The sequence below is a fragment of the Narcine bancroftii genome, chromosome 12, assembly GCF_036971445.1.
Source record: "Narcine bancroftii isolate sNarBan1 chromosome 12, sNarBan1.hap1, whole genome shotgun sequence".
Lineage (NCBI taxonomy): Eukaryota > Metazoa > Chordata > Chondrichthyes > Torpediniformes > Narcinidae > Narcine > Narcine bancroftii.
The window spans coordinates 52,347,196-52,362,079 of record NC_091480.1 but is presented as its reverse complement, the minus strand read 5'-3'; the positions used below and the strand labels follow the sequence as shown (position 1 = coordinate 52,362,079).

The window sequence follows — 14,884 nt, the reverse complement described above, 5'->3', positions numbered from 1 at the left end:
GAACGATGCTTGATGCACGCCGGAACTTTTCAAATTCTACCTCGGGGAAGCCAAACTACCCACCCTTCCATCTTGACTCTATAATGCTTCCTGACAATGAGTTTGCTCGCATCCTGGCAGAGTTTCCCTCAATAGTGGCACCACAATTCTCCGCGGCTGACCCAAAGCATGGGGTAAGGCACTACATTCTGACTGAGAGCTGCACGCCAGGGCACGCTGGCTCCCTCCCAAGAAGTTCAGCCTCACTAAGGAGGAGTTTAAGAAAATGGAGGAGCTAGGGACTGTGTGGCATTCCATCAACATGGTGCCAAAAACAGCAGGGGGTGGAGGCCGTGTAGCAACCAACGAGGCCACCACGCTCTCATCCGGGGTTACCACCAAGTCCCAGTTCACCCCCAGGATGTCCCCAAGACCGTGATTATAACCCCCCTTTGGCCTGTTTGAATTCCTACATGCCTTTGGGCTGAAAAACACGGCACAAACTTTCCAGCAGCTGATGGGTACAGTGGGCTGGGACCTCCAATTTGCATTCATTTATTTGGATGATATCCTCATTGCCAGCTGCAAAGACTCTGCCACCCACCTGAGACAACTGTGCTCCCGGTTGAGCGAATTTGGCTTAACAGTTAATCCTGCAAAGTCCCAATTCGGTCTAGACACCATTGATTTCCTGGGGCACAGAATAAACAAAATGGGGCAACACCCCTCCCCTAAAGGGCTACAGGAAATCGTTGGTATAAACTTTTACCACAGATTCATACTGGCAGCATCCCACATCATACACTAATGGGCAAGTCAAAGGACATTACCTGGGGCAATGAGTCTTTGAGGGTGTTCCAGAATGCCAAAGATGTGCTGGCCAATGCCACCCTCCTGGTCCACCCCAGACGAGAGGCACCTCTGACAGTCGACGCCTCCAGCACAGTGGTAAGATGCACACTGGAACAGCTTGTTGAAGGCCAGTGGCAACTACCCCTGGCATTTTTCAATAGCCATCTCTGTCCCCAGAACTCAAATACAATATCTGAGAGCAATTGGTGCTGTACCAGGTGGTCAGACGTTTCGTTACTTTTTGGAAGGTGGGCAGTTCAAGGTTTTCACTGATCACAAGCTGTTGACTTTTGCCTTCCATAAGGCATCAGACCTGTGGCCGGCTCGACAGCAGGGACACTTGTCCTACGAGTCCAAATTTACCATGGACATACAGCACATTGCGGGGAAAAGCAATGTGGTAGTCATTGCTCTCACGCCCTGCGATCGAGTCAGTCCACGCCCTTTCCCGGGGATCGACTACGTGGCCCTCGCAAGGTGCAGCAGCAGGACCCTGCGATCTCTGTACAAAACAGCCGTCTCAGTGGAAAACGTCCCTGTTGGCCCAGGTAACCTGACACTCCCGTGCAACGTATCCACTGGCAACGGGACAATGTCCTGATCGCCGGTTCTGGCTGGGGTGGGGGGGGTTGTGTAGCAGAGATGCAGACCAGCCCACAAAGTTGCCAACGACAGCGCGGACCTTGGGGGCCAGGGGGGGGGGGGGTGATGTGACACCGGCCGTCGTCCCAGGTGATCTGCATGGCGGGAAGACAGCGAGCTGTGGTGGGAACGCCAGCCAATCCCAGGTTGGCGCTTGAATGACGTGGTGCCCTGATGTCAGCGCCTGGGGCCCGTATAAATGCAATGGCCAGTGCAATAAGCCAGTCTTGACTTCAAGGCTTTGGTGTGTGTGTCCGTCTTCTCAACACTGGCAGTACACAATATGTGTATTCCCAGGTCCCTCTGTTCTGCCGCATTCCTCAGTGCCTGATCATTTACTGTGTATGTTCTTTCTTTGTTTTACCTTCCAAAATGCAATACCACCTCACACTTGTTTGGATTTAATTCCATCTGCCATTTTTCAACCCATTTTCCTACTGTTCCAGATTCCTCTGAAAGTTTTGAAAACATTTCTCACTGTCCACAACACCTCTAATCTTTGTTAGGGGAACATGATCCAGTCGTCATCAAGGGCTCAGTAGTGGAGAGGGTCAAGAACTTCAAATTTCTTGGTGTAAACATCTCTGAGGATCTGTCTTGGAGCCTCCATGTCAATGCAATTACGAAGAAGGCACATTCTGGCTAGTTACATCACTGCCTGGTGTGAGTACCCCAACTCTCCAGACAAAAACTCCAGAGGGTTGTTAACTCAGTCTGTGACATCACAAGCACCAGACTTCACTCCATCGAGGATATCTACATGAAGTGATGTCTTTTTTTACAAAAAAAAAGCAGCCTCTCCTCAAAGACCCCCACCACCCAGACTATGCCCTCTTCACTCTGTTAACATTGGGGAAAAAGTACAGGAGCCTAAAGATGGGCACTCTGGCACAAGGACAGGTTCTTCCCCTCCGCCATCAGATTCCTGAATAGTGAGTGAACTAAAGACACTGCCTTACTTTTCATGCTGTATTATTTTTAATTTTTATGGTAATGTCATAATATTGTTATAATATGTATGTTTGTATTGTGATGCCACTGCAAAAAATCGAATTTCACCATGAATACTGAGCATCTGTACCTTCCTGACTAACCTCCCATGTGGGATCTTGTCAAATGCCTTACTAAAGTCGATGTAGACTTCAAGTTTCCTGGAACCTCCTCGAAAATCTCTATAAAATTGGTTCAACATGACCTACCACTCACAAAGCCATGTTGACTATCCCTAATTAGTTCCTGGCTATTTGTATATCCGATCACTTAGAATACCTTCCAAATATTTACCTACTACTTTTGTCCAGCCTTTTTTAAACAATGGAACAATGTGAGCTACCCTCCAATCCTTGTACCACACCCATGGCTAAAGACATTTGAAATATTTCTGCCATAGCCCCTGCAACTTCTACACTAGCCCCCCTCAAGGTCCAAGATAATATCTTGTCAGGCCATGGGGATTTATCAGATTTCAGATTTATTGTCAGAGTACATAACCTACATCACATACAACCCTGGTTCTTTTTTCCCTGCGTACGTGGTAGAATTCCCACTAATTGGTAGTGCAAAAAAAGTGTGAAGATGTAAACAAATAAAAGAACTGTGATAAGATAATAAATGTTAATAACTGTGCAATACAGAGAGAACAAAAAGAAAATCAATAAAGTCCTTAAATGAGTCCCTGATCGAGTTTGATGTTGAGGACTCTGATGATGGAGGGGTAGAGCTGTTCCTGAACCTGTTCGTGTGAGTCCTCTTTCCTGATGGCAGCAGCAAGAACAGAGCATGTAGATCCATGATGTCTACTGCTGCTCTCCGACAGCAGCATTCCCTGTAGATTTACTCAATAGTGGGGAGGGTTTTGCCTGTGGTGTCCTGGGCTGTGTCCAGTACCTTTTTTGAGGGCTTTACACTCAAGGGTATTAGTGTCCCCATATCAGACCATGATGCAGCCGGTCAGCACTCTTTCCACCACACCTCTGTAGAAATTCATCACTGTTTCTGATGTTGTACCAAACCTCTGCAACTCCTGAAGAAGTAGAGGTATTGACATGCTTTCTTCAAGATGCCATTGGTGTGTTGGTTCCAGAAAAGATCCTCCAAGATAGTGACTCCCAAGAACTTAAATTTACTCACCCTCTCCACTTCTGATTCCCCCAGTGATCACTGGATTGTGAACCTCTGGCTTTCCTTTCCTGAAGTCAACAATCGGCTCCTTAGTTTTGGTGACATTGGTGGTTGTTGTTGTACCATTCAGCCAATTTTTCATTTTCCATCCTGCATGCTGACTCATTACCTTCCTTTATACAACCCACTTCCATTGTATCATCAGCAATTTGTAGAAGGTGTTATTGTTGTTTTGAGCAACGTGGTGTTAGGAGCCCAGAGGACCCCAAAATCCAGCAGTAATAGAAATTCACCAAGACAAATGGTTACTTAAACAAAAGTAATTTTTAATTTTCTTTAAACATGAAAACAGGTTCAAACTTTAATTTATTACTATTTACTTAACCCCCTTCTAATTCTAAGCGCAGGAGTATGTAATCTGTACAAGTTCAGAAAAGTTATTTGATTCACAGTCCAGTCTCACTTCTCACTCCTCCAAGTTCACGGGTATCAGGCAATTCTTTTACTGTGCACAGAATTTAACATTTATGAATTTTCGCCAAGCTCTGGTCTTTAAAAAATAATTGGTTACGGTTCAGAGAGGTTCTCGTTGATTTCAGAGAGATTTGTTGCTCATTGGACACACACAAACTGATTCCCTCTGATCAGCCACTTCAGTGTCTTCCTGAAGAAACTTTCCCCATCAGGGTTTTCCAAAAGATAACCTCCTCTTCTGCAGGACCCCTATATCAGGGGAAATACTTTAGCCAGCCATTTCCTCTTGTATGGAGTACATGGGTTGTTTCAACAGGCTGACCTCAGAACTCACAACCCATCTTCAAAATGGGGTTTTTAAACAAGCTGCCATGCTCCAGACTGACTGTCTGACAGTCTGTCTGACAGAGAAAGCCTGTTTGGTCTCTCTCTCTGCTTGCAAAACCACATGACCTTCTTAGAACAGCAAACTGCATCAGACAGATTGTGCACTGGACCCAATCTTCTGAGTCCATTCATCTGTGGCTTTCAAAACAATAATCCATTACTGCACAACATGTCCAATTAACACCTACTTGTTAAATCTCTAGGCATTCTTCAAAGTTTTTGCAGAGGCACCCGGAGCCTGGACTGTCTGGCTTGAGCAGAGCTCTGGCATTTTAAATGAGGTTTGTTTTTGACCTACACTACTCCCACAATCTGTCTCCTTCAAAAACTTTTCTATATAAAATAAAATATAATCCATCACAATAATCTTAGATGTAAAGTGAGTAGACCAGAGAAGAACATAGCCCTGTGGTGCTCCAGTGCTGATGGAGATGATGAAGGAGATGTTCTCACCAATCCTCTATGATTGAGGTTTGAAGGTGAGGAAATCCATGATCCAATTACTCAGTGGACGGTTGAGTCTCAGGTCTTGGAGTTTGCTGATCAATTTTGAGATGATGGTGTTAAATGCTGAACTGTAGTCGATACAGAGTCTTTGCTGTCCAGGTGTTCCAGGGTTTAGTGTAGAGCAGTGAGATGGCATCTGTTGCTACGATACGTTTGACAGTACAAGGCCTTGGATAGACATGTCAGTGCAGTAGAGGGGTGCAGAATTGATATGAATGGCCACGAGAAGATCCCTGTCACTGATGTGGGCAGAGCTAAGGTGCTCAGCGAAGCAATCTCGTCTGTATCCAGTGTTTTATTTTTGTTATTGATTCCTGCTTTTCAATCCAAGCTTCTATGTGTATTGGTTAGTATTGGTTAAGACAATGCAGGCCAGATTCCAGGTGTGGTTTTTGCACGCTGTGCTGAATTTGATACATTTTGGCATTAATGCTTAGTTTTCTAGAAGTTAATGAATTGTGCTCAATTGCTGCTGTTGCATTCCCTCCCATTTTAGGTGTTTTGAAGATGGTGGTGGATGCAGCAAGGGTGGGTGCGTCTGTTGTCGGCTTGTGTGAGAAAGGAGACGAAATGATCATGGAGGAAACGGGGAAAATATTTAAAAAGGAGAAAGAAATGAAAAAAGGTAAGTGATACTTGACCCTGAGTTTATTTTTAAAGTGCATGTTATTTGAGACAATACATCAGTTTGACATTGTGGGTTTTTTAACATTTAGACTTCCAGCATGGTAACAGGCCCTTCCGGCCCATGAGCTCGTGCAACAAATGCCTCTGTTAACTTATGACCCCTGTACATTTTGTATTAATATTTTCAGTAAGTTTTTCTTTGAGGCAAACCTTCTATAGATTTCAGATTTATTGTTAGTACGTACGTGACATCACATGCAACTTTTCCTGTGGGCAAGGCAGAATTGCCACTTTTTGTAATGCAAAAAAAAGCACGTGCAAACAAATGAAGAAATGTAAACAAACTGGGCAATACAGAGAGAGAGGAAAAACAAATCAATAAAGTGTAAAAGAGTTCTTAAATGAGTCCCTGATTGAGTTTGTTGTTGAGGAGTCTAATGGTGGAGGGGGAGCAGCTGTTCCTGAACCTGGTGGTGCGAGTCTTGTGGCACCTACACCTCTTTCCCGATGGCAGCACAGAACATGTGTTGGGTGGTGTGGATCCTTGATGATTGCTGATGCTCTCCGACGGCAGCGTTCCCCATAGTAGTTCTGGGCTGTGACCACTACCTTTTGCAGGGCTTTACGCTCAGGGTATTTGTGTGCATACCAGACCATGATTCAGCTAGTCAGCACATTTTCCACTGTACATCTGCAGAAGTTTGCCAGGGTTTCTGGTGTCATACCAAACCTCTGCAAACTTCTGAGGAAGAAAAGGTGATTATGTGCTTTCTTCACGATGCCTTTGGTATATTGGCTCTAGGAAAGATCCTCCGAGATAGTGACGCCCATGAACTTAAATGTGCTCACCTTCTCCACTTCTGATCCCTCAGTGATTGCTGGATTGTATACCTCTGGCATTGCCTTCCTGAGGTCTATCTGCTCCTTGGTTTTGGTGATATTGAGTGCAAGGTTGTTGGTGCACCATTCAGCCAACCTGTATGTTGACTGAACACTGTTTTATGCAATCCACTACCTTGGTTATTGTCAGCTAATTTGTAGCTGCTGTTGTCTTAATGAGCTGCACAGTCATAAAGCTTGAAGTTGAATATTTAGCCAATTTCAACAAGGCTTGGGTGCCAAATGATTACGTAAATTGTGCACTGGTTAGACCAAATCAAAACTGGAATCTTCACAGCTTAGTGCATGGCCATTTACTGGCATGTTTTATGAATTATGTTACCCATTGCACTTTCTCATGCATATTATAAGCAGTTTTAAGCATAACAAATATGATTGATAAAGCTTTTTATGATACTTGGGGATCAGAAGAGCAAAGTGTTACCAGAAACCCAACTCAATTTTTATAGAAGGCCAGTTCGTTTCATAGTTAACACAATGCTGTTGACAATGTGGGTTTGAATCTGCTGCTGTCTCTTTTTCTTTTTTCAATCTTTTTATTATTATTATAATTTATAAACACATACAGTTCAAAGAGATATATTAAAAAAAACATAGTAAGTAATGAATTAATACAGAGATATTAAACAATAATATTACAGAATAAAAATATATCATAAAAAAAAAAATTTTTGATCAGTTTAGGGTGTGAACTATCTCTAAAAAAAGATATAATTAATAACAATATATGAAAAAAGAGAAAAAAAACCCCAAAAAAGAAAAAAAAAATCTGAATTAAAAAAAACTTAAAAAAAAACTTTAAAAAAAACCTACAGATATAGCTAAACCACGCCGATCACTCCGATCTCATCTTACAGCCGAATTATCATACATAATCATAGAAAGAAAACAGAGCCAGATCAACTCACCACAAATGAAAATATTGAATAAATGGTCGCCAGGTTAACTCAAACTTAGAAGGGGATTCATAGACAGAGTTTCTAATTTTCTCTAAATTTAAACATAGTATAGTTTGGGTAAACCATTGGAAAACAGTGGGAGGATTAACCTCTTTCCAATTTAATAGTATAGATCTAGCTGCTGTCTCTAAGGGGCTTGCATATTGTCCCCATATCTGCATGGGTTTCCTCTGGGTGCTCTGATTTTTCGCCCACATTCCAAAGGCGGTTCTGGTTTCATAGGTTAATTTGGTCACGTGGGTGTGTTCAGGAGGTGTGCGGAGGAAGATCTTGTTACTGTTTATTAAAAAATTTAATGCTAAGATGTGGTGGTTAAATTTAATTGAATAATCTTCATAATGATAGCGTATTTATGTATCCTTTTTTGCTTAGAATTGTACTTGTAAACGGACATGTGAATTTTCCACATTTTTAAAATTCACATCCGCGTTTTATCAGTGCCCTCCTGGCTCCTTCTGCATATTCTGTTCAGTGCGAGGATCTTGTTCTGCTGACTTACTTTGGCTGCCTGCCAAACTTTGGCTGTTTATGCCAGTGGCACTTCCTTGTGTTTCCTTGTGTTTTTACCCATATCTCAAATACCTCGTGAAGAAACAATTGGGAAAGACTTCTTGCTTTTAAAGTTAGCTAAAGAAAAACACTGAGTAATTGATGCTGCAAAGAAATGATTATGGATTGGGCAGGGGCCCTGCCTGAGGATTGGGTGCAGGGTAGTACAGTGAAACCTTGTTAGAATACGATTTGTAATCCGCGGAATCGCTTATAGCGTGGGTGTCTGTGGACCCCAAACTGCTAAGGGGTGGGCTGATGACAATCAGCTGGCGAACCAACTCCCCGCTGCCTGACCGCCCCCCTCCCCGCTGCCTGACCGCCCCCCTCCCCGCTGCCTGACCGCCCCCCTCCCCGCTGCCTGACCGCCCCCCTCCCCGCTGCCTGACCGCCCCCCTCCCCGCTGCCTGACCGCCCCCCTCCCCGCTGCCTGACCGCCCCCCTCCCCGCTGCCTGACCGCCCCCCTCCCCGCTGCCTGACCGCCCCCCTCCCCGCTGCCTGACCGCCCCCCTCACCGCTGCCTGACCGCCCCCCTCCCCGCTGCCTGACCGCCCCCCTCCCCGCCGCCTGACCGCCCCCCTCCCCGCCGCCTGACCGCCCCCCTCCCCGCCGCCTGACCGCCCCCCTCCCCGCCGCCTGACCGCCCCCCCTCCCCGCCGCCTGACCGCCCCCCTCCCCGCCGCCTGACCGCCCCCCTCCCCGCCGCCTGACCGCCCCCCTCCCCGCCGCCTGACCGCCCCCCTCCCCGCCGCCTGACCGCCCCCCTCCCCGCCGCCTGACCGCCCCCCTCCCCGCCGCCTGACCGCCCCCCTCCCCGCCGCCTGACCGCCCCCCTCCCCGCCGCCTGACCGCCCCCCTCCCCGCCGCCTGACCGCCCCCCTCCCCGCCGCCTGACCGCCCCCCTCCCCGCCGCCTGACCGCCCCCCTCCCCGCCGCCTGACCGCCCCCCTCCCCGCCGCCTGACCGCCCCCCTCCCCGCCGCCTGACCGCCCCCCTCCCCGCCGCCTGACCGCCCCCCTCCCCGCCGCCTGACCGCCCCCCTCCCCGCCGCCTGACCGCCCCCCTCCCCGCCGCCTGACCGCCCCCCTCCCCGCCGCCTGACCGCCCCCCTCCCCGCCGCCTGACCGCCCCCCTCCCCGCCGCCTGACCGCCCCCCTCCCCGCCGCCTGACCGCCCCCCTCCCCGCCGCCTGACCGCCCCCCTCCCCGCCGCCTGACCGCCCCCCTCCCCGCCGCCTGACCGCCCCCCTCCCCGCCGCCTGACCGCCCCCCTCCCCGCCGCCTGACCGCCCCCTCCCCGCCGCCTGACCGCCCCCCTCCCCGCCGCCTGACCGCCCCCCTCCCCGCCGCCTGACCGCCCCCCTCCTCGCCGCCTGACCGCCCCCTCCCCGCCGCCTGACCGCCCCCTCCCCGCTGCCTGACCGCCCCCTCCCCGCCGCCTGACCGCCCCCCTCCCCGCCGCCTGACCGCCCCCCTCCCCGCCGCCTGACCGCCCCCCTCCCCGCCGCCTGACCGCCCCCCTCCCCGCCGCCTGACCGCCCCCCTCCCCGCCGCCTGACCGCCCCCTCCCCGCCGCCTGACCGCCCCCTCCCCGCCGCCTGACCGCCCCCTCCCCGCCGCCTGACCGCCCCCCGCCCCGCCGCCTGACCGCCCCCCGCCCCGCCGCCTGACCGCCCCCCGCCCCGCCGCCTGACCGCCCCCCGCCCCGCCGCCTGACCGCCCCCCGCCCCGCCGCCTGACCGCCCCCCGCCCCGCCGCCTGACCGCCCCCCTCCCCGCCGCCTGACCGCCCCCTCCCCGCCGCCTGACCGCCCCCCTCCCCGCCGCCTGACCGCCCCCCTCCCCGCCGCCTGACCGCCCCCCTCCCCGCCGCCTGACCGCCCCCCTCCCCGCCGCCTGACCGCCCCCCTCCCCGCCGCCTGACCGCCCCCCTCCCCGCCGCCTGACCGCCCCCTCCCCGCCGCCTGACCGCCCCCCTCCCCGCCGCCTGACCGCCCCCCTCCCCGCCGCCTGACCGCCCCCCTCCCCGCCGCCTGACCGCCCCCTCCCCGCCGCCTGACCGCCCCCTCCCCGCCGCCTGACCGCCCCCCTCCCCGCCGCCTGACCGCCCCCCTCCCCGCCGCCTGACCGCCCCCCTCCCCGCCGCCTGACCGCCCCCCTCCCCGCCGCCTGACCGCCCCCCTCCCCGCCGCCTGACCGCCCCCCTCCCCGCCGCCTGACCGCCCCCCTCCCCGCCGCCTGACCGCCCCCCTCCCCGCCGCCTGACCGCCCCCCTCCCCGCCGCCTGACCGCCCCCCTCCCCGCCGCCTGACCGCCCCCCTCCCCGCCGCCTGACCGCCCCCCTCCCCGCCGCCTGACCGCCCCCCTCCCCGCCGCCTGACCGCCCCCCTCCCCGCCGCCTGACCGCCCCCTCCCCGCCGCCTGACCGCCCCCTCCCCGCCGCCTGACCGCCCCCTCCCCGCCGCCTGACCGCCCACCTCCCCGCCGCCTGACCGCCCCCCTCCCCGCCGCCTGACCGCCCCCCTCCCCGCCGCCTGACCGCCCCCCTCCCCGCCGCCTGACCGCCCCCTCCCCGCCGCCTGACCGCCCCCCCCCCGCCGCCTGACCGCCCCCTCCCCGCCGCCTGACCGCCCCCCGCCCCGCCGCCTGACCGCCCCCCGCCCCGCCGCCTGACCGCCCCCCGCCCCGCCGCCTGACCGCCCCCCGCCCCGCCGCCTGACCGCCCCCCGCCCCGCCGCCTGACCGCCCCCCGCCCCGCCGCCTGACCGCCCCCCGCCCCGCCGCCTGACCGCCCCCCGCCCCGCCGCCTGACCGCCCCCCGCCCCGCCGCCTGACCGCCCCCCGCCCCGCCGCCTGACCGCCCCCCGCCCCGCCGCCTGACCGCCCCCCGCCCCGCCGCCTGACCGCATATCGTCCACATATTTACTCACCTAATTCACCACTCCATCATCCAAATCATTAATATAAATGTCGAACTACAAGGGACCCAACACCGATCCTTGAGGCATACCGTTCGTCACTGGCCTCCATCCTGACAGACAGTTATCCACCATGACTCTCTGGCGCCTATCATCTAGCCACCGGTGAACCCATCTGACTATCTCAACATTAATCCCTAGTGCCTCAACCTTCCTTCCCAACCTTCCACGTGGAACCTTATCGAAAGCCCTTACTGAAATCCAGATATACTATATTTACTGCTCTACTCTCATCAACCTTTCTAGTCACCTCCTCAAAAAATTCAACAAGATTTGTCAAACATGACCTTCCCCTCACAAACCCATGCTGGGTGTCCATGATCAATCCCTGCTCCTCAAGAAACTTATACATATTATCTCTCAGAAAACTTTCTATTAGTTTACCAACCACCGATGTCAAACATACTGGCGGATAATTGCTGGGCCTACACATGGAGCCCTTTTTAAACAGAGGGACCACATTTGCAACACGCCAATCCCATGGCACCACACCTTCCTTAAGTGATTGTTGTAAAATCACTGTCAGAGCCTCCACTATTTCCTCCCTGACTTTCCTCAAGTTTCTGGGGAAAATCCTGTCAGGACCCGAAGACTTATCCACCTTTATGTACCTCAGAAGTTCCAACACACCCATCTTTCCTAATCCCTATGTTTTCCATAATTACCTCTTTTGCCTCTCCTATCCTACACAATTCCATATCCTTTTCCCAAGTGAATACTGAAGAGAAGAACTCGTTCAATATCTCCCCCATCTCATTTTGCTCCTCATACATTTGTCCACTCTGATTCTCCAGTGGACCAATTCTGTCCTTCACTCTCCTTTTGGTATTCACTTATTTGTAAAAACCCTTTGGATTTACTTTCACCCTGTTCGCTATAGCCATCTCATACCTTCTTTTTGTTATCCTAATTTCCTTCTTAAGCTTTTTACAATCCATGTATCTTCCAAGCATCTCGTCCATACCATGCTTCCTGTATTTAATGTAGGCCTCCCTTTTATCTCGAATCAACTTCCTAATCTCCCTTGAAAACCACGGCTCCCTTTAACTTTTGGCCCTGCCTTTTATCCTAACAGGAACATAAAGAATCTGCACCCTCAAAATCTCACCTTTAAATGCCCTCCAATTCTCCTCCACCTCCTTCCCAAAAAACAAATCAGCACAAACCACTCCCTACAAATCCTTTCTCATTTAATCAAATCTGGCTTTCCCCTACTCAAAAACCTTCATCGTCAGACCAGACCTGTCCCTTTCCATAATTATGTTGAAACCAATGGTATCATGATCACTTGATCCAAAGTGCTCCCCAACACACACCTTATCCAGTCCATCACTGCCCCTTTCTTGTGGGTACCTCACCATATTGCTGGAAAAAACTATCCTGCACACATTTTACAAATTCTAAGCCATCCAGCCCTTTCACTGAATGCATCTCCCAATCTATGTTAGGAAAATTAAAATCCCCAACAAACACAACCCTGTGCTTATTGCACATCCCAGCTATTTCCTTACACATTTGCTGCTCTAGTTCTCGCTCCCTACTCAGTAGTCTATAATACACCCCTATAATTGTAATCTCACTTTTTCTATTTTTTAATTCCACCCACACTGCATCTCTTGACGAGCCCTCCAATCTATCATGCCTCAGCAGCATGTAATATTTTCCTGACAAGTAATACCTCACCCCTTCAATTCTATCACACCCAAATCAGCAAAATCTTGGAATATTTAACTGCCAGTCTCGTCCCTCCTGCAACCAAGTCTCACTAATCGCCACTGTGTCATGCTGCCAAGTGCTTATCCACACCTTCAGCTCGTCCATCTTCCTTATAATACTCCAAGCATTAAAGTAAATGCATTTCAGAGATTTCCCACATCTTACCTTTTGCTTATCCCTCTCTTTACGGTCCACTCTACTATTTATTATCATTATTTCCCACTCCCCCGCCCCCCCCACATCATAGCACCAAACCCTTTCCTCCTTGATCATCTGCCTTTCCACCACCAAATTTTCTCTTTGCCGACAAACTTTTTCTCTGCTGTTCTCCCTTATATGGACCCCTTCCTCCAACCATACTAGTTTAAAGCCCCCTTAGTAGCCCTAGCAATGACGCCGCCAGGATCCTGGTCCCTCTTGGATTCAGATGCAATCCGTCCATTCGGTACAGGTCCCACCTCCCCAGAATAGGTCGCAGTGATCCAAGAATTCGAATGCCTGTCCCCTACTCCACCCCTTTAGCCACGCATTTATCCTCCACCTGGTTGTATACTTGCGCTCACTATCACGTGGCACAGGAAGTAATCTAGAGATTACCCCTTTTGTGGCCCTTCTTCTTTGCTTCCTATATTCATTTTTCACGACCACTTCCTCCTTCCTCCCTATGTCGCTGGTACCAATGTGCACCACGACCTTTGGTTCATTACCATTCCCCTTTAGGATGTCATGGGCATAAGAAGTTGCAACATGGACCCTGGCACCAGAGAGGCAAACAAACCTTTATCGCATCCACAGAATCCCCTATCCTTCCTCCTGACTGTCGCCCTCCTGACTGTCGCCCTCCTGACTGTCGCCCTCCTGACTGTCGCCCTCCCGACTGTCGCCCTCCTGACTGTCGCCCTCCTGACTGTCGCCCTCCCGACTGTCGCCCTCCCGGCCGTCGCCCTCCCGACTGTCGCCCTCCCGGCCGTCGCCCTCCCGGCCGTCGCCCTCCCGGCCGTCGCCCTCCCGGCCGTCGCCCTCCCGGCCCTCGCCCTCCCGGCCCTCGCCCTCCCGGCCCTCGCCCCCCCCCGGCCCTCGCCCCCCCCCGGCCCTCGCCCCCCCCCGGCCCTCGCCCCCCCCCCGGCCCTCGCCCCCCCCCCGGCCCTCGCCCCCCCCCCGGCCCTCGCCCCCCCCCCCCCGGCCCTCGCCCCCCCCGGCCCTCGCCCCCCCCCCCCGGCCCTCGCCCCCCCCCCGGCCCTCGCCCCCCCCCCCGGCCCTCGCCCCCCCCCCGGCCCTCGCCCCCCCCCCCGGCCCTCGCCCCCCCCCCCCGGCCCTCGCCCCCCCCCCGGCCCTCGCCCCCCCCCCCCCCGGCCCTCGCCCCCCCCCGGCCCTCGCCCCCCCCCCCCCCGGCCCTCGCCCCCCCCCCCGGCCCTCGCCCCCCCCCCCCGGCCCTCGCCCCCCCCCCGGCCCTCGCCCCCCCCCGGCCCTCGCCCCCCCCCCGGCCCTCGCCCCCCCCCCGGCCCTCGCCCCCCCCCCCGGCCCTCGCCCCCCCCCGGCCCTCGCCCCCCCCCCGGCCCTCGCCCCCCCCCCGGCCCTCACCCCCCCCCCGGCCCTCGCCCCCCCCCGGCCCTCGCCCGGCCCTCGCCCCCCCCCGGCCCTCGCCCCCCCCCCGGCCCTCGCCCCCCCCCCCGGCCCTCGCCCCCCTCCCCGGCCCTCGCCCCCCCCCCGGCCCTCGCCCCCCCCCCGGCCCTCGCCCCCCCCCGGCCCTCGCCCCCCCCCCGGCCCTCGCCCCCCCCGGCCCTCGCCCCCCCCCCCCCCCGGCCCTCGCCCCCCCCCCCCGGCCCTCGCCCCCCCCCCGGCCCTCGCCCCCCTTTCTTAATTTAAAAGTTCCAACTTGTAAAAGAGTATATCATCTAAGTAAACTTTCATCTTTTATTTTATTCCAGATGTTAACCAAATGTTTCAATAATGATGTATCTTTATCACCAACCATTAATTTAGTTCTCACTTGTATATAAATTCTTCTACTTTTCTCTCTCCTATTCAATTCTATATTAACCCATGCTGATTTTTTTTCCCCCCTTTCCAGAAAAGAAGCAAGAAATCTCATTTGGGCCGCTCGATAATAATTTTTAAAGTTAGGAGGCTGTAGGCTAATTCATTTTATATAGATTTTTCAAATTATTATCCGTGCAAATACCTAAGTATTTAA

The 14,884-nt window shown here is 53.9% G+C and overlaps 1 protein-coding gene across 1 annotated transcript in view; it reads left to right on the top strand.

Annotated features, from left to right (window-relative positions):
- Positions 1–14,884, top strand: part of LOC138746803 (proliferation-associated protein 2G4-like) — a 56,496-nt gene that overhangs the window by 5,668 nt on the left and 35,944 nt on the right. The window contains exon 2 of the mRNA XM_069905265.1: positions 5,459–5,587. Within this exon, the coding sequence (XP_069761366.1) occupies positions 5,459–5,587 (129 nt within the window). The remainder of the gene's footprint in view (positions 1–5,458; positions 5,588–14,884) is intronic.